Here is an 18,701-nt window from a genome sequence, read left to right as displayed (position 1 = left end):
AGTCAACTACTCACCTGCCAAATGGGGTCTTTAACCTCTTCAGTGGGCAGTGGGATCACCAATAGATTCTGAAGAATAAATGCAGCCTGCACAGAGAAATCAAACATCAACAGTGCCATCTGGCTGCAGTTAAATAACCCTAGCCAAAAAGCTGGCTTCAAATACATACTAAATCATTGTAAGTGCAATGACTATGTTCAAGCCACTATCATCCTTCTATTTTAATAGCATCCTCCAGAAACTATTTGCACTTTGATTTTTTCAGTGGGCAATTAAAAAAAAAGTAAAATGTTAGATTGTACTGGAATGCTGAGGCAGGAAAGAAAACCTTCCCATTTTATTTTTAGATGCAATTCTTATCCAGATTCTTACCCAGAACCTTCAGCGCAAATAACTAAAAATTCATTACAAAGAGAACAGCTGCATCATAAAACCTATTTTAGTACTGTTAATTGTTGATATTTCAGCCAATTCTCTCAATGTTGCCTTTCTGGATATTACACACACCTTGTTTGTTTACACAATATGGAACAGTTGACTTCCTTTACATTTAAAATAATAACTATAAGGACTCCTGTTGATTATTTTGATTTTCTCTCCTTAGTATCTAGAGAACATTAATTCTGAATCGCAAAAAGAGTGACCAATAGATAAAGACATTCTACTTTGAAGACTTTTAAAAAGAAACTACTACAATCTCCAGCACACCAAATCCAGCTGGGTGTACCTAGAAATGCCATAATAAAAATAGGAGTAAAGGAAAAAGCTTGACAAAAGCAAAATGGTGATTTTTCCATCTAGAAATTTCTCACGTTTCAAGTCAATCAAGACACTTTTCTTCTAGTCACTGCTTCCAGACACACCCAAAGACTGCAAGCTTTCTACTATTTTGCCTTGACACACTCAGAAGCAATCCAAATAGTGTTGGAATTACTTGATATCATACCGGAGAAATAAAAATCTCACTTTGCTTGTAAGTCAACCCCGTTTCACTGAGCGTAATAGAGCTGTGGAGAATCCTCAAACTACAGGACTTCTCAGTTCACATTCTAAAAGTCAGACATATTTTTACATACATATTTTACAGACATATTTTTACTAGCGTCCTAACCGATTAGCGGTCAGAAGAAAGAAGAAAAAAATCTCTACAGAAAACAAAGACAAATCAAAGACAACTTCTTCCTTAAAGCTTATCAAGAGATGGCCCATATTTCTTCTCGTTTTATCAGTCTGGCCTTGATGGTCAGCTCTTCTATCAGCAGCTGGCCTATATTTCTTCTACTTTATTAAGAAACCTCGATGGTTAGGCATTCCAAGAACCATTTCCTGCTGACGTTGCAGCTCGAGCATATACAGTACATACAACCACATACATTGTTTCAGTCCCATCAAGCTGTTCTCGCAATTTCACAGTTTTCTTTCAAGAATGAAACAGCATACAGAGGCCTACTGAGGCCTGGGGCGTTGTCTTTTCATACCTAATCACCCTTATAAATTTTACTAGTGACATTTAATGAAAGATACTGTATTGAACAAATGTTTTCCCAAAGGGAACAGAGGTCTTAAAGTTTAGAAAGTTTAGAATCATTAACTTAAGGAGCAATCCTATGTAGAGATCTGAAGGGCCGGAAAAAAATTGGAAAAATTCAGGGGGAAACATTTCCTGTTTTTTTGTGTGTGTGTTTTTCTGAAGCCTTTCCTCTCCACCCACCCACCCCCCAAAAAAAATGAAAAATTGAAAAAATGAAGAAAAATGCATTGTGGAATGTTTTATTTTAGCATGATGAAAAATGTTTAAGACAAGGTGTTCTGATATTTACTTCTCCAAATGATTTCTTAAAACTATGTACAGTATCAGATTACTACAATTTCAGGGCACCAAGGACAAGGAAGTCCTAGGTTGCAAACTAAGACTACAACTCTCACATGCAAGAGCAAGATGCATTTCTGCCTCTAGGGGGCACTGCCATTGAAGCAGAGACTGAAACTGATAGTGACAGCTATAGCTCAGAAAATGTGTCTGATTAAATTTCATGCATATTCACTGAGTCTTGGTCCCCCCTTTTTCTCAGTTCTTTTTTATGGTTTCTTCTTCTGGTTTTTTTTAATTGTTTTTGCCTGCTCTTCATAAACTGGCAAAACCAAAAAGGTTCCTTACAGTTCAGGTGTTCCTTACAGTTCAGGAGCTTGTAGCTCAATTTGTTACCAAAAAAAGTACAAATTTAAAAAAGTGCATTCAATTTGTAATAATTGCTTGAATATACTGTATATTTAATATACCAAATCTGATAATTTCATGCCAAACCAACTTATACATGATTACACTTTATGTTCTTAAAGCATCAAAATGACTTTCGATCTGTAAAAAGTGCTAATATTACATTCCCCACCCCAATGTTTCCAAGAATTTCCATTTTTTCCCTGAAAACCCCTGGAAAACCCCCAGCCCCTCACAGCCAGAATAGAGAGAACCATTTGGCTGCCTCTAGGAACTTGCAAATGTGAGCTCAGAGAGGAAGGAAAGTGGTCGATTCTGTGGGGGCAGAGGGAAGGAGACCAGGGTAAAGAAGCCTCCGTCCACCCCAGCCTCCTTCCCTCCCTCTCCACAGAGCCCCAGCTAAATGGGTGAAATCACCTGTCTAGTGAAAATGCAGGGTGAGAGGATCACAGAAGCGACAATAGCCTCTCCGTTCCCCCCACCCTGCGTAGCATACTCATTAGAGTATAACAGACATCCCCATACAATTGCACCCTAAATCCTAATAGTATCCTGACCACTGAAGCTTAAATGGAAAACATTTGTAAGTATTATATTCTTTCAACTGATTTTTAAAAAAAATGTATGTGTGATTCCAGCCAAAGAAACGTAATTACTTTCAAGACCCCTTGAATTCAATGGAGAGTTAAGCATGTTTTGAATCTCTTCAGTTAAAATTAATGAAGCTTCAAAATCTTTAACTTTGACTAAATCATGACCAATGTGATTGAACATTCCTATCAATTTAAAGCTGAAAGGACTCCATGTAGTTGAGTGCTTTATCACAGCTAGAAGAAAATGAAAGACAGATATTTCATTATAGGTTTAGAGGAGCATTTTGTACGTATTTCATTTAAGTTTCAAGATGCACCCTGATTCAGAATAGGGAATCTATTTGCCATCTGCATTCCATAACCCAAGAACAGATGGAACAAATTAAGTTGATGCAACACTTCTGAAATTTGCAGATGATTCCAAATTGAGAGGATGGCAAGTATTTTGGGGACAGGATAATAATTCAAATACAAAGTTAGAACCGGACCTAAGTATCACCTCAACCGTATTTAGGTTTCCCCTTGACAAAAAGAATATATCTTTCTATGTATCTTGTTTCATTGATGCCAAACTTCCTCCTCTCCATAATCTTTGGGGCAAATGTTAAAATGGAACTAGGAGAGGAGGGATTATATACATTTATTATTACATGCCATGTAATTTACAAGCATGTTAAGAATGCCATCATATGCATACTTATCAGGGAGCAAACCCAATTGATCACAGTGGGACTTACATTTGAGTATTAATTTCAGGGGATACAGCCCCACATGCCCCCCAAACTCTCTGGAAAGACTTTGCAGGGATGTGTGGTGGGGCTGAGATGGGGGAGAAGGACAAGTCAAAGACTGGTTGGGCATGCTGCCTTCCCAACTACTGTCTACAATCCAAGGGTAATAAAAGCAATATCTAATTAAAATTTGTCTTTGAGAAGACTATCACAAGACAAAATTTTAGAGAAAGCAGGATATGCCTACCTCTCTTCGGACCATGCTGCATTCGGTTTTGTCCAGAAAGATGTTAATCACTGTTCCCCATAAGCCTCCTGATATGTTCTGGCAGCTTTCAGCTAAAGCAAAGCAACCTACATCAAGTGACGTAAGTGCTGATCCTATTGCAAGTGAGGTGAACTTCACCTAGAAATAATGAGGTTTAAATAAATGTACACATAAAAACCCAACATGGCACTAACTTAATAGATGAAAAAAATACAAATTGGTTAAGGCCAATAACATGATTTTAAAATGTTTTGCCTCAAACCAGTTGTTAAAACAACATGACAATGTGTTTGTTGGTCTGACTAGCTTCTTATGCAAGTAATTCAATATTTTTCCTTGCCCAAATAGGAAAAAATAGCACCTTTTCCTACAGATTCATGTTTCTTCCAATCAGGTTGAAGTTATTCATTTTGGCACAGCAGCAAGTGTTTAAAGTTTTAAACAATAATGTCAGTTGGGACCATATACCTTCCCCCACCACTGCAGACTCAAACAAATTCTAATGACAAAACAGCTGAAAACAAATTATCATTATGTTTCAGTTGGGGTGCATTGAGGATGCACAGAACCAGCTGTACAAGAAAAGGCAAGGAGCTATTTTTCTTCACTTCAGGAGGAACCGTACATACCCATACATGGAACATTCTCTGGCCTTAAAAGAATGAACAAGGAGCCGTTAAGGTGAACAATGACACTGAACATCTACTAGTGAGAGTGCTGTCTTGCACTGCAGCAAAATATGCAAGATTCCCTTTCCGTCAATAGGGAATGTATTATAGCAGAAAAGGTGAAAGAGGCTTTTGTTCAGTAGTTCACATTTCTCTTGATGATCCTTACGCTGAGAAGGAAAAGAGGCTGTTAAAGGAGCTGATCTCCTAACTGCCATTATAAATAGCAAAGTACTATTGGAACAGAAGAGCTTATTTCATGCCAGCCCCTCCACCTTTCCTCCTTACTGAGGGGGGAAAAAAACTTTCTGCAATGATAATGGCTATTTCTCCCCAGCTGCAGTCTCCCCCTTTTCTCCCATGTGCAATGTGCGCCCAGAGGACAAACATTTTCAAGAACTAAACGCCTTTAGTCTTCGTTACCCATTGTTGTTATACTCCAGAGGTGAGCAATTTGTTCAGCACCGAGGGCCACATCAAAAATGCATCAGGAGCCAGAGGGCTATCGCAAATTTTATATAATTTAAATCGTTAGCTGCATGTAATTAACACATTTGCATAACATTTTAATGAATACCCACAGATGGCAAGCTACAGATGGCGGATATGCTGCACTTATTCAACAATGTACTTATTCATTCATTTCCCTTTGGCATATTTAAAATTGGACCTGGAGACCAGGCCTAGTACAGGTGAGTGCACAACTCATTTTGAAGATTCTTGGTGTCACCTTCCTACTCCAGATTTCTGTGCTGGAATGGCAAGATAATTCAGGAAGAGTGCTGGGCATGAGGCAAAGCAGAGCGAGGAGAACACTCCTTGTTCTCCAGCTGGGTTTGGCAGAATGAGCCAAGGCAGTTCCTCCTAATTTTTGCTTTAATTTTCAGATGGTGCGCCATCTTCTATGCTAATCTCTCTGCACAAAGCAAAAAGACCTTTCCCAATAGAGTACGCCATGATTTGCAGAAAACCTGGCCAAGGGCTTGCTTTGCACTGAGCATCCAGGGGCAGGTGGTTGCCAGAGCAATTTATGGTCACCACTGGCAACAGAGTCTGTGGACCTCCAATTATCCATCTGATCTAACTTGTATAGAGAAAGACATAGCTCATGCCTGCACAGGTTCTCCATCCTGGCAGGTGATAGATGCAGACCATGTACCATTTCAGGCTTTCCAAAATATTCAAGACCAAAAGAAACGAGTCAGCTTTGCAAACGTATCTTTATTAACAATTTTGCTATTTTATACTACTGTCTGCTTTATTTTATGGATATAAAGAAACAGAAGCCCTTGAATAATAAAGATTCATTTAACATTACCATCCCTAGGAGAATATCAAATACATATTGTGGTCACTATAGGACCCTACCTCTCTTGTCACTGTCCTCATGCTCCATCTCCATGAGAAGTCAGTTTTTTCCCTCCAACTCCCAATTCAGAGGTAAAAAGGGCAGCGAAAAGCTTGCTAGTTTAGCTGCTGCATGGGTCAAGGGCAAATCAGCAGTGCAATGACCAAAGCTTTCCTCCCTGACGTGGAGCTAGGCCTGGAAATCACCACACAATTGCTAGGGTAATCACTGCTCACCTCTGCAGCTTCTAGGCTGAGAGCAAAGTTGCATGCTTGGGACACCACCGAGGAAAAGTGGTACACTTGCCATGGGAAATTGTTGACGCTTCAAGAAGGTAACTCCACACTCACTTCAGATTTGCAATATTAAAAGTAAGAAGGCACAATTCCAAAAGAAAGGATTACACTGACCTCTGGGTCTCTATCTACCCATAATGGAATCAGCCAAGCCAAGCCTTGCCGAGAAAGAATTTGTTCTTCACTGTTATTGTATGGAAAGAACCAGAGAGATACCCAGTCCTAAAAAGAAAACATTTTTGTTAACAAATAAGGCACAAGAAGACAGTAGTTTCTACTCTAAATATAAGGGTGCTCTGAGCAAACCAAGGCCAAATATAATGTGGTAACGATAAGAACACTGGTATTTATTTATTTTTTGTCCCATGCAACATAAAGCTTTTATTTGAAATCTAACTACTTCATCAAAGTTTAAACCTTCTTGAGCCACAAGAATGCCAAGGCTCTGCTTTGGTTGGAAGTAATTGTGATCAGATTAGAGTGGAAATACAATTTAACACCAGGGGAGTACAGAAAATAAAACAGAAAATAAAAAGTCTGCACTAGGGCTTGGCTCAGCTACTTCCAATCCTACTTCCTCCAAGGTAGGAATGACACAGTTTAGTTGGAAAAGTGTCCATTATCCTTGAAGTGTGGCCTGTGCGTGGAATAGCTCTAGACCTGCACAGTGGAGTTTTATTTTTAAGGGGTGGGTGGGAAATCTGGCTGTGATGGGGACACTGCTACCCTTAAGCTGTTGTGCTATGTTTCCAACTTCCCCCTCATTTTCAATTCTTCTTCACATTTCTCCCTTTATAATATAATAACATTGCAAACAGATATATAGGTCTCTCAAGTAAGACAGTTAAAACTGACTGCAACCTCATGCCCTCTGAGACAAGGGCTACTTTTATTTCTCTTACCGTATTTGGAGCCTGAACCATCATTTCATGGGACAAGTGAAGCAAACAAAGGACGGTGCTCTTTGTGACACCTTTCCCCATGAAAGACATGGCGTTTCCTCCCCATTCAACATAGAAAGATGAGATGACCTGGAATGATGGGTAAAGGCATGGAAAAATGACATGAGAGCTTTACTACAAGCTATACTTTGATACATGTAAGCTGAACTGTAGACATGAGCTGCTGACCCTGGCCAAAATTACAAGTTCTTGACTTCATTATATATACATGAAATAGCTGTAATCTGGTCAATGAAAATTTCAGATATCATAGTAATAATAATTATAATAATAATATATTTATTTCTTACCCGCCTCTCTCTCTGGATCGAGGTGGGGACCAACATTTGATACAAATACCATAAATACATAAAACTGATTAAAACATATAAAACTAATACAACATTAAAATAACAGTCAAATATCTTAAAATTTGTCTGGGTAAGCCTGTCTGCTGACTAGAGTAAATTCTTCCCAGAGGGCCTGAGTGTGCAGGGCGGATTGTATGGGAGAAGGAGATCCCACAGGTAACCTGGACCCAAATCACATAGGGCTTTAAAGAGGTAGTATTTTTCTGTGAAAGAAATGCACCAGAAGGAATGATATTCTGTCTAAAGATTCTGCCCTTGTAATAGGTTTCCTGGTTCCTCAAGCTATCAAGTTTTCTGCCATACCTTTACCCATACAAAGCAGACAGGAAGCCAAGCTAGATGTTACCTTGACATTCTGTGTTACCTTCCTACATGGTTCTGGGGTTTTTTTTATTTTTAAGAAGCAGCCGCATCAAGCCACCAGTCTGAGAAGAAGAATGATGGCAGGGAGAAGCTACCTCACACTCTCCCTTCTGGTCATTTTCCAGCTCAAATTTGGCTTCTCTAAGCTGCTTTTCTTCCTACTAGGAAAACTTCAGGAAGCCCATAAATGGCAAAAAGAGGAAGATTTAAACAGCCCCTTTACTGGCCCAACTGAAACTTCTAGGGCTGCTTTTCTGGAAAACCCACACACACAGGAAAGAAAAGGAAACATTTGGGAAATCATCTCCCCTAAATTCAGATCCCACCCCCCAATTTTTCAAATGGGAAATTGTAAATTATGGGGAACACTGAACCTCTACCAAACTCCACCTCATGTAATATTCTCTTTTGGAATGAGGGAATTACTTTTTGCCTTTCTCTAGTGACCCCTGGTCTAGTTTGGAGATACTAGTTGCAAGTACCCTGAAGCTGCTGCCCTTGGCTGAGTTATGACGATCAGTGGGGAAACAATACAGTGTCATTTGTTTCCCCAGCTTGCACTGGTCACATGACCACAATCACTTAAATTGCCTGCACCACATTGCAGGTTGCTGTGTCATGGGAATCCAGCATGGGGCGTGCAGGTAGTTCATTTTCACCAACCCTACCACTCATTGTGCAAAGTGTGGATTGTAGGGTGCATGAAAATGAACTACGCCTGCATCACATACCAGGTTCACATGACACGGCAACCTGTGACGCAGCATGGCTAATCCTGGTTGTGTGACCAGCACATGCTTAGGTGGGAGAAACAACCAATGCTACATTTTTTTACATGTTAATATAATTTTATATGCTATGTAAGATAAATGTGCATTTTGTTATTAAAACCTTAAAAAAAGGTTAGGTTTGATAAGTAAATCTTGCATATATTTCAATTTCTCCCCAAATTTCCATTTCCCCCCCGCCCAAGGGACCCACCATTGCCAAAAGCATTTTTTCCACGCTTTCAACATTTCCAGAAAGGTTACATCTCTAAGTAAGAGACATGAAATCCCAATGTCATGTCCACTTTGGACCTTTAGTATTATCAGTTGGCTCTCAATTGCAACATAGCATTTGCAGCACCTTTTTTTAAGAGGGAAAATTTCTTCTATGTAATCTGTGGTCGTTTTGATTATAAATTGAAACATGACTTAGTCAAATGGCTCCACATTCTTTTTACTATTTCAGGAGCTGTGCTACAATTGAAAACTCTTCTGATTTAGTCACCAAATAGAAAAACATCTGTACAAGTGTTGTCTGGCAGCAGCAGAAGGGCTACTTCATCAGCTCTGCTGAAAGGTCATATCTTTCAGGATCCTCCACTCCCTGAACTGTTTCCCATTCCAGCTGGTTATCATCGAAACTATTATTTAACTTTAAAAATTGGTGCCTGAGTTTTCTTTCCCCTACCTCTTCCCTCCTCATCCCCTTTTCCTTTCGTCTTGTGTCTTTTAGATTGTAAGCCTGCAGGGAAGGACTATCTTGTTTTACTGATCATATGTGAGCTGTTTGGCTGACTGTGTCGCTTCAAAAAAAAAGTGCCTCCTCATTCAAGATTTCTGTTGGAGATAGAAAATTACCAATGGTAATAGTGATTTCTTTTATTTTTTAATTATTCTATCCTATAAGGCAGTGTATGAAAATGCAAGCTGCAATCCATTCCTGGTGCTTGTACAGGTGAATCGATTTGAGGATTAGGCTCACACTCAGCAATAATAAGAAATATGGAAATGATTCTAAATATAAAAATGTTGTCCAGATAAATAACTCCCACTGTGTTGAATGTGACTCCTACCACACAAAGGGCGCATTTTCCATAATCCATAATCAGAAAGAAAATCATGATGCATTGCTCAAAAGTAAAAACAAGGTGTCAGAAAACAATGTTTGGTGATGAAGATAATCATTGACCAGTTGCTAAAAATCACTAGGCTACAGTATTTAAAAGCATTATTTCAGTTAGTAAAAAAAACACAGAAACAAGTGAATAGGTCTGGATCCAGTGTTCCTGTAAGCGGAACTCCGCTCATGGAATACACCCAGTGAAAAATGGGGGAATGCCAATTCCACATACCCCCCCTCGCCCTACGTTCCACTGAAAAGTTGCTCTAGAGTGTTGGGAAATCCTCCAGGACAGTATGGTGCTGTGTAATTTACCTTCCTCCCTTTCTTCTAGAGGGATCCTCTGCTGGATCTTAATATAATGCCTTGAATACAAAGAGTCCATTCCATGAAAATCCAAGGCATTATATTTTGCTTCCTGATTACATTTAAACCAGTATTCATATAATTCACTTACCTCAAGAAGTCCTGCTAAGTATTTCTTGCAAATTGTGAATGGCTCCATTGAAACAGAGTATGAACTCCAACCTGGGAGTGCAGTAACATGAACCATTGCTCTTAATGTTCTTTCCAAGGAAGGTAATCCGTAGAAGTGAGGGACATCTGTTACTCGTAAATACTGCAGAAGTTTCAGGGCTAGTTCTGTTCGGAAATAGCCAGTAAGTTCTAGATCCTTTCTGGAGGAAACACAGAAGATTGATAACTTAGGCATTACATACTGCTTGATTTACAGAACAGCAACAGTGATATTTTTATCTATAGTTCATGAGATTAAATTCAGAATAGTTAAACAAAGCTAATGTACTAGAAGAAAAAGGAAGAAACAAGAACCTGGATCAATTAAAGAATCAAATTACTGTATTGCTGATTTATATGTGCAACCCTTTTTATATGTGCCAACATTGCTATCTTTTGTGAACCGTCAAGAGAGCTTAAGCTACTGGGCAGTATAGAAATGAAATAAATAAATAATCACTAACTAACTAACTAATTTTGGGGCCAGGTCAAGACTTTTCTCTTTTCACAGGCATTTAACAACATGTGATGAGTTTTAATCTATAACGGATTTGCTTTTATGGTTTGGCTGATTGCTCAAAGTTGCTTTTAGATGTATGTTGTCTCTGTACATACAGTCTGTTGTGTGTTTTAAAATTTAGCATATTGTTTTTAATGTTTTAATCTTTGTAAACTGCCCAGAGATCTTTGCCTATGGGGCTGTATAGAAATGAAATGATGATGATGAAGAAGAAGCAGAAGAAGCAGCAGCTATACCTGTCAGAAGCAGACATGAAGCTGAGCAGAAGTGTATTAAAGAAAGCAATCAATTCTTTCTGCAGTTGTTGTCTAACAGCAGTCTTTAGGTCATCTATTTCAACTTGTGCCTGGGATTCTGGCTGCACCACAAGATCTAGGAGAGATTTTGGATTCTGAACAGAAGATCATTGAATCATCATTAGAAGACAACTAATATTCCATTACCTATTCAACACAAGAGCTTGGAAATCAGGTTCACCACTTATAATATATAGTATGCTACTTTAAACTATAAACCAGGAAGCTACTTAAGTTCAAATTTTCTTAGCAAATTACCCAGAATGATCTGTACTGGAAAAACTGCATAATAAAGAAAGCAAGTTATTCAGTAACTATTCTTTTGCAGTCATGTGTAAATTTCAAATGACCAGATGGTGACAAACTACTGGCAGAAAATACACAGATTTATGAAGTAGCTTATCACCTGGATACATCTTTTTATACACAATGAGCCTTTCAAGGAAATTCTCTTTGTGAAAAAAAAATACACATTTATCAGTCATTCGCTGCAAGAGATGTAAAACTTTGGTCTGATGCACCCACACATTCCCTTGGACACTGTCTGGATCTTGTTCTCACTCGGAATTGCTCTATGTTGGACTTTTCTACTGCTCACTTTCCGCTGTCAGATCATCACCTAGTTTCTTTCAATATTACTCATAATCCTCCTCCTTCACGTCCCGCTTCTCGCTCTTGTCGTGACTTGCAATCTATCAATTACGAGGCTTTTTCCCAGTCCCTAGCCTCCTCCCTTCCTTCTGTCTGTTCGGCTGTCTCCTTGGACTCAGCTGTCTCCTTCTTTAATTCCTCCTTATCTTCAACTCTTGATAATCTTGCTCCATCTACAACTCGGATAGTTCGCCCTTCTCAACCCCAACCGTGGCTCACCTCTTCCCTCCGCTACCTTCGCTCTTGTTCCCGGGCAGCTGAACGCCTTTGGCGTAAGACCAGGGACCGGGCAGACTTTGTCCATTACAAATTTGTACTTTCCTCTTTCTCTTCTGCCATCTCACTGGCCAAACAGCAGTACTACTCAACGCTGATCCAGTCAAATGCTAGGCATCCTCAGCGGCTCTTTGCGTCCTTCAATTCTCTTCTGAAGCCTAATCCGCCATCTCTCCCCGCCTCTCTGTCTGCTAATAACTTTGCCTCTTTTTTCAATGCTAAAATCCAAACTATCCGCTCTGATCTGGCCAGCTCTGCTCCTCTTCCAGTTCCTGTTCCTCATCTGTCAGCTCCTCCTGCAAATTTCTCTGCGTTTCCTTCGGTCTCTGCGGATGAACTGTCTACAATACTGCGCTCTTCGAAGCCTTCCACTTGTTCTCGTGATCCGATTCCTTCTCGCGTCTTTATTAATCTTGTTCCTGCTATCCTCCCTTCCTTGCTACATATTATTAATCTTTCTCTGTCCTCTGGTTCATTTCCTTCTGCTTTTAAACATGCTACAGTCTCTCCCATTCTCAAGAAACCTACTCTTGATAGGCTATCTCTGTCTAACTACCGACCTGTCTCTTTGTTGCCGTTTGTTTCAAAGATCCTGGAGCGTGCGGTCTACTCTCGCTGTCTTGACTTTCTTTCTAGTAACTCTGCTTTGGATCCATTTCAATCTGGATTCCGTCCTCTGCATTCCACCGAAACAGCCCTTACTAAGATCACCAATGATCTCCTTACTGCCAAGTCTAAAGGCCATTATTCCGTTCTTATTCTCCTTGATCTAACTGCAGCCTTTGACACGGTTGATCATGATCTTCTCTTAGATTCCCTTCATGACCTTGGATTTTGTGGCTCTGTCTATAACTGGTTTGCCTCCTATCTAGCGGGTCGCTCTTTCAGCGTGTTGACTAATGGCAGCTCGTCTTCCTCCTTTCCCCTTTCAGTAGGGGTTCCGCAAGGCTCGGTGCTTGGCCCGTTGTTGTTTTCCTTATACATGTTGCCCTTGGGCAAGCTTATTCAATCTCATGGTCTCCAATATCATCTGTACGCCGATGATACACAACTATATCTGTCATCTCCGGAACTTTCTCCTGATGTTCACGATCGTATCTCGGCATGTCTTTCAGATATCTCAGCTTGGCTGCTTCATCGTCGCTTGAAGCTTAACATGGCAAAGACTGAATTGCTTGTTTTTCCTCCTAAACCTTCTCCTCATCTCTCATTCTCTCTTACTGTCAATGATGTTACGCTTACTCCGGTCAAGGAAGCTCGTAGCCTTGGCTTTATCTTCGACTCCTCGCTCTCCTTTATTCCTCATATTGAGGCAGTAGCTAAATCTTGTCGATTTTTCCTGTATAATATTGCCAGGATTCGATCATTTTTGTCTGTCTCTTCTGCCAAGACGCTTGTTCATGCACTGGTTATTTCACGGTTGGACTACTGCAACCTTCTTCTCTCTGGCCTTCCTTCTTCTCACATCAGCCCGTTGGTTTCTGTTCACCACTCTGCCGCAAAGATCATCTTCTTAGCACGCCGCTCCGACCATGTTACTCCGCTTCTGAAATCTCTTCATTGGCTTCCAATTCACTTCAGAATCCAATATAAACTTCTCCTGTTAACCTTCAAAGCTTTTCACGGTCTAGCTCCTTCCTATCTCTCCTCTCTCATCTCACACTATTGCCCCGCTCGTGCTCTTCGCTCCTCTGATGCCATGTTTCTCGCCTGCCCAAGGGCCTCTACTTCCCTTGCTCGGCTTCGTCCATTTTCGTCTGCTGCCCCTTATGCCTGGAACGCTCTTCCAGAACATTTGAGAACTACAAGTTCAACCACAGCTTTTAAAGCTCAACTAAAAACTTTTCTTTTTCCTAAAGCTTTTAAAACTTGATGTTGTGCAGACTTCTACTGTTACTTTCTACTGTTAGTTTTTCCCTACCCTGTGCCTGCTTACCCTTCCCTGTACCTGTTGGCATTCTCTTCCCCTCCTTATTGTTTTACTATGATTTTATTAGATTGTAAGCCTATGCGGCAGAGTCTTGCTATTTACTGTTTTACTCTGTACAGCACCATGTACATTGATGGTGCTATATAAATAAATAATAATAATAATAATAATAATAATAATAATAATAATAACTTGTGCCATAAGCATCAGGTTTATCCTGAGCACAAAATGCAACACTTTGTTGCTGGAAAAATGTGATCTTGCATGTTTGTTGTGACCATGTTTTGTGGGAAGTTCTTCTGTTAGGACAAGACCTTGTGCAACAGTTTATACAAGATCATTTGTCCTTCTCTCCGATTATGTATATTTGTTTGTAGTTTAAATGCTTGAAAACTTCACAAAACAAATTCTATCGGTTGGATTGCAAGAAGTTCACCCTTTGTAATGCATTGCAATGGGGTAACTACACACAGCCCAGTCATCAGGGTTTACCTTGCAATAAGGAGCTGTTTGTACTCCTGCCATTAGAGCTGGAATGCTTCTCTGGATTGAACCAATTCACTAGAAAGTTCTAGAGGGAATTACCAGCTCCTCACTATTTCTTTCTCGGTAACCTCTGTAGGAATCTACCTATTTAGGGACCCCCTGCATAAGCTGGGTACCTGATACAATGGCACTTTATCTCAGTGCAGAAACTAAATTATGAACATGAGAGCAACCCTACTAGATCAAACTGGATCAGGGGTAGGAACCTGGTGCTCTCCAGATGTTTTAGACTACAACTCCCATAAACCCCAGCTAGCATGGGCAATTAGATATTTGTCTAGTCCAGCTGAGACGTGAAAAACACTGTCAGCCACAGTGGATAGTATGGGGTTAAGATCAGGGGCAGGCAACTGGTGTCCCTACAGGTGTTTTGGACCACAACTTCCATCAACCCCAGTCAACACAGCTAATGATGAGGAATGATGGGAGCTGTCAGCCAAAACATCTGGAGGCTCACAAGTTGCCGACTCCTGATTTAGATGGATCAATTAAACTTACTCAGAATAAACAGCTTCATATGCTCAATGAAGCCAAGACAGAAGGAAATGGTAATGAGTAGCTGAGATACCCAAAGTACAACAAAAGCATGTTATTATTTACACTGGGGAAAAAACGATTAAATTGTCCTTTGGAAGTGTCTTACTAAGACATGACTAATGTTACTAGCCCTTACTAATTTGAAAATAAGTCTCCTGTTAAAATTCAGTTGCTAATCAGGTCCTTACATTCTTCAGGACTACGTCCAGGATCCATTTTAGGTGTTCTACCTCCGAAGCATCCTTCTGTTCCTTTAGAAACTTGTTTAGAAAACATATGACATCAGCCAGGAGTTTCTCATCTTCAGAAGAAGCTGGAAGCACCTGAAGAAATCTTCAGCACAAACAATAATTTAGTGTTTTTGACTGGTGTAACTTAAGCTTATAACTTGTTTGAAATTCGTACTTCTACTCTACAGGCGTGAAAGAGCAAGATAAATGTACAGCTATAAAGAAAACTAGTGAAAATGCTAAAACCCGAAGTGGCTGAATACAACAGATTTTTTTAAAATAAAACAGAATAATGACTTACAGTCATGAAATCAGTGTAACATTTTAGCAGGAAAAGGAGGCTGTTCATCCCTTTGTCCCCCTTTGCTTCCCAGTCCATGCATCCTTCTGCCTTGATCTCTGTGCGCTACACTATTGGCACAGGCAGAACAGGAATCACCAGTCTGAACTGTCTAACTGACCTAGGAGCCAAGTGGGCCAGACAGGCTAGAAGAAGAATGCACAACCAGAAGAAGGGCGAGCAAGCAGGAGAGCCACCCACTGCTCACCCCAAGACATCAGTGCAAGCTGAGCATCAACTATATGCTTGGGGCTTTGATGGGGCTGATTTGGAATGAAGTTGAGTGGGGTGGGGGAAAGGTGCTCAGATGGATGACTTCATTCTTCATATCATTTTGTAATAGTAGACATTATGGGCAGACAAACAGGAGAGAGACTGAGCCACACCTGCTTTGTAGTGTCTCATTCCATCCTCAAGTCATCCTATAAATATGAAAACTCCCCCCTCCTCACTGCTCAACACAGACAGGTTCACCACTTGAAAGATATTGCTCCAGTGGCAAATGCTTCGGAAGATTCCAAAGGGACTGGATATCTTTGAAAGTTTCAAAGCCAAATCTACTGTGACAGATGGCTTTGTAGCCAGTTATGTACCTTGCACTTACACACTGACCTGCTTAATGCTGTTTGCCAAGCCAAGCACTTCAAAGTGGCCCCACAAGGGCCACTGCTGCACATTAATGCCAGCCTGTCATTCAGAATATAAAAATTCATTCTTGTGACAGCAGCCCTAACTTCCTTGTGGGACACTGCTTGGATGATGGAATTAAGACAGTCTTGCAGTCCACTGGTTGCGTGTGTCATCTTCAGTGTAATAATATCCTCCGAGGAGAGCTTTAATGTGTCTAAAAATCTGAAATGAAAAAGGAAATAAAACTAACCAAGGATGGTTTTTAAAGAGAGACTAATTAATGAAGAAACTAAGGTGTTTTTTTCCCCCCTTTATCAAATGAATTTCAATATAAGCAGCATGTATCTTGTTTTAAAGCCTAGGTATGAAATATTACTACAATACCTAATTTTTAAAATGCTTTTCATTTGCCAACTACTGATATAGTCATCTTTCACAGCAGATTCCAGGATTTTTAATCAATAACAAAAGGAAGTTATGGGCAAAGTAACTCAGGCTCAGCCTGAAATGAGTCCAACTCAAACAAGTTAACATGGGCTGAATTTGAATTAGGCCCAAGTCAAACTAATCTAAACGTGGGTTGGATTTGGATTCCAAGTTGGGGAACCTGCCAATCACTCACCTCCCCACCATTTCTACCCTGCTTTCACAAACTTATCCTGATGAATGGAGGACGCAGCAAATGAGAAACTTTTTTAAAGTGGATGCCTCATATATGAAATCTGGGTAGTCCTATGAGTGTATGCTGAAATGCCATTGATGCCAGAAAGCATATTTTTCATGCTTCCCAGTATTAATGGACATTTCTGGGAATGCTTGTGAGTTTATCCCAACCTTAAACTGGAGACTCTGTTGTAGACAGGGCTTGCCACTGCCAAGTGACCCTCTCCAGAGCACATTTGCGGAAGGTGGGGTTGGTAGGGGAGAACCTACTGCTGGGTTTGATAGTACTGACAAATCACTTCGAAGTCAGTGCTGAAACTTTTGAGGGATCTATGCCCAACTCAGAGTTTTCCTAGGAGCAAGGAAATGAAGTTTTGGGGACACCTTTCTGAAGTGCCATCCCCCTTCTGACATTTGGCACTAAGGAAAGCTACAGTAAAGTAAGGAAATCCTACTAAGGAAATCCTACTAAGGATTTTATTGAATCCTCCAATAAAAAAGATTACTTAGACATTTATATTGTATTATATTGTTAGAATACGAAATTGGTCTCCCTTTTTAAAAAGAATCGGGGGAATATGCAAGTGGCTAGGGAAGGCACAATCTTCATAACAGGCAAAGCATTTATATCCAGTAACTACAGAATGGTGTTTGCTCTTCCCTAACACTATTAATATCAGAGGGGAAACTGCTGCCACCTTCCATCAGTGAGAGTCATGATACTGTCTTGCATGTGTTGGGGAAAGAGTTTTCCTACCTGTCTGGCAGACACAGAAGCCCCGATTAACAATTGTTGCTCTTAGGGAAGCTCAGCTTTTATGTTTATTTATGACAGCAGATCACAACTGTGTTTGAGAAGCCTACAACCTAAAAAGTTTCCAACTGTCCTAAAACAAATGGACCTAACATCCAGAACTAAGCTAATTTTGCTATCCCTCAGAAGATCAAGCTGTTACATTTATAGTAAATAAGAAGAAACTTTACATTGTGGATTGCAGTATGACACACCAACCACACCAACAGCATTCCTTAGAACATGATCTTTCTAACAATCTAATAGCAACCCTATTTCAAATTCTAGCACGTATAAAGGGATTCAGAGAGAGTTGTAATGCTATGAAAGTGAATAGCTTACTGTTTTGCTCCTGTCTCATAATTTGAGAGTTTTAGTAGGTTATCAACTCCATGGAACCAAGACAAGTTCCAAGCCATTTTAAGCATGTCTGACACAGGTTTCAAGGCCCAGAGTTCACCAGAAAATGGTAACACTACGGAATTAGGGCTCACAGCATGATAAGCAGAGACTCTGACAGGTAGATGATACCTTTAAGAGGAAAAGGAGAAACACTACGTTTTAAAATAGTTGTCTGTCTTCTGAGAAACTCCCAATTTGGAATAATTGTAATAATTAATTTACAAGTAAATACAAAAGGCTCAGACAAGACATTTGAAACATTTCTTGTGTCACAGTTATATCACTCTTACATGGGATTTACAGTGGCCTGGCTACTGCTTTACTTCAGAAATGCTATAGCATCAGATGACCCTATATCATTCACTAGGCCCTGGCTTAGAAATGACTTAAAGTAGAACACAAGGAAACATTTTGCAATTCCTGGCAATAACAGCAGCAAGGTCTTCAATCAACAGAATAATCTTGTAGTATGGGAATACCCAAAATTTTATACTGTGTGCATATCAGAAGGTTTGCCTGTACAAAAAGACTATGTTTACTTTCCCTTGTCAAGCTATTCATTTCAGCCTAATGGCTCGATAGGGCTTGAACATCGAAAAATAACACACATTCCTATCATTCAGATTACAGAGCAACAAAAGTCTGCCTAAATTGAAAGATCTGACAACACTTCTGAAAGATTCAGAA

At 40.0% G+C, this 18,701-nt stretch overlaps 1 protein-coding gene across 1 annotated transcript in view; it reads right to left on the bottom strand.

Moving 5' to 3' along the window:
• RTTN (rotatin) overlaps positions 1–18,701 on the bottom strand; it is a 100,672-nt gene that overhangs the window by 45,061 nt on the left and 36,910 nt on the right. Inside the window, exons 24-32 of the mRNA XM_063130509.1 lie at positions 17,955–18,143; positions 16,139–16,378; positions 15,145–15,289; positions 10,957–11,111; positions 10,142–10,361; positions 7,025–7,153; positions 6,237–6,344; positions 3,790–3,948; positions 15–86 (exon numbers count right to left, since the gene is read on the bottom strand). Of these exons, the coding sequence (XP_062986579.1) occupies positions 15–86; positions 3,790–3,948; positions 6,237–6,344; positions 7,025–7,153; positions 10,142–10,361; positions 10,957–11,111; positions 15,145–15,289; positions 16,139–16,378; positions 17,955–18,143 (1,417 nt within the window). The remainder of the gene's footprint in view (positions 1–14; positions 87–3,789; positions 3,949–6,236; positions 6,345–7,024; positions 7,154–10,141; positions 10,362–10,956; positions 11,112–15,144; positions 15,290–16,138; positions 16,379–17,954; positions 18,144–18,701) is intronic.

The sequence above is a fragment of the Elgaria multicarinata genome, chromosome 7, assembly GCF_023053635.1.
Source record: "Elgaria multicarinata webbii isolate HBS135686 ecotype San Diego chromosome 7, rElgMul1.1.pri, whole genome shotgun sequence".
Classification (NCBI taxonomy): domain Eukaryota; kingdom Metazoa; phylum Chordata; class Lepidosauria; order Squamata; family Anguidae; genus Elgaria; species Elgaria multicarinata.
The sequence above is the reverse complement of the archived record's forward strand: the minus strand, read 5'-3'. Positions and strand labels throughout refer to the sequence as shown.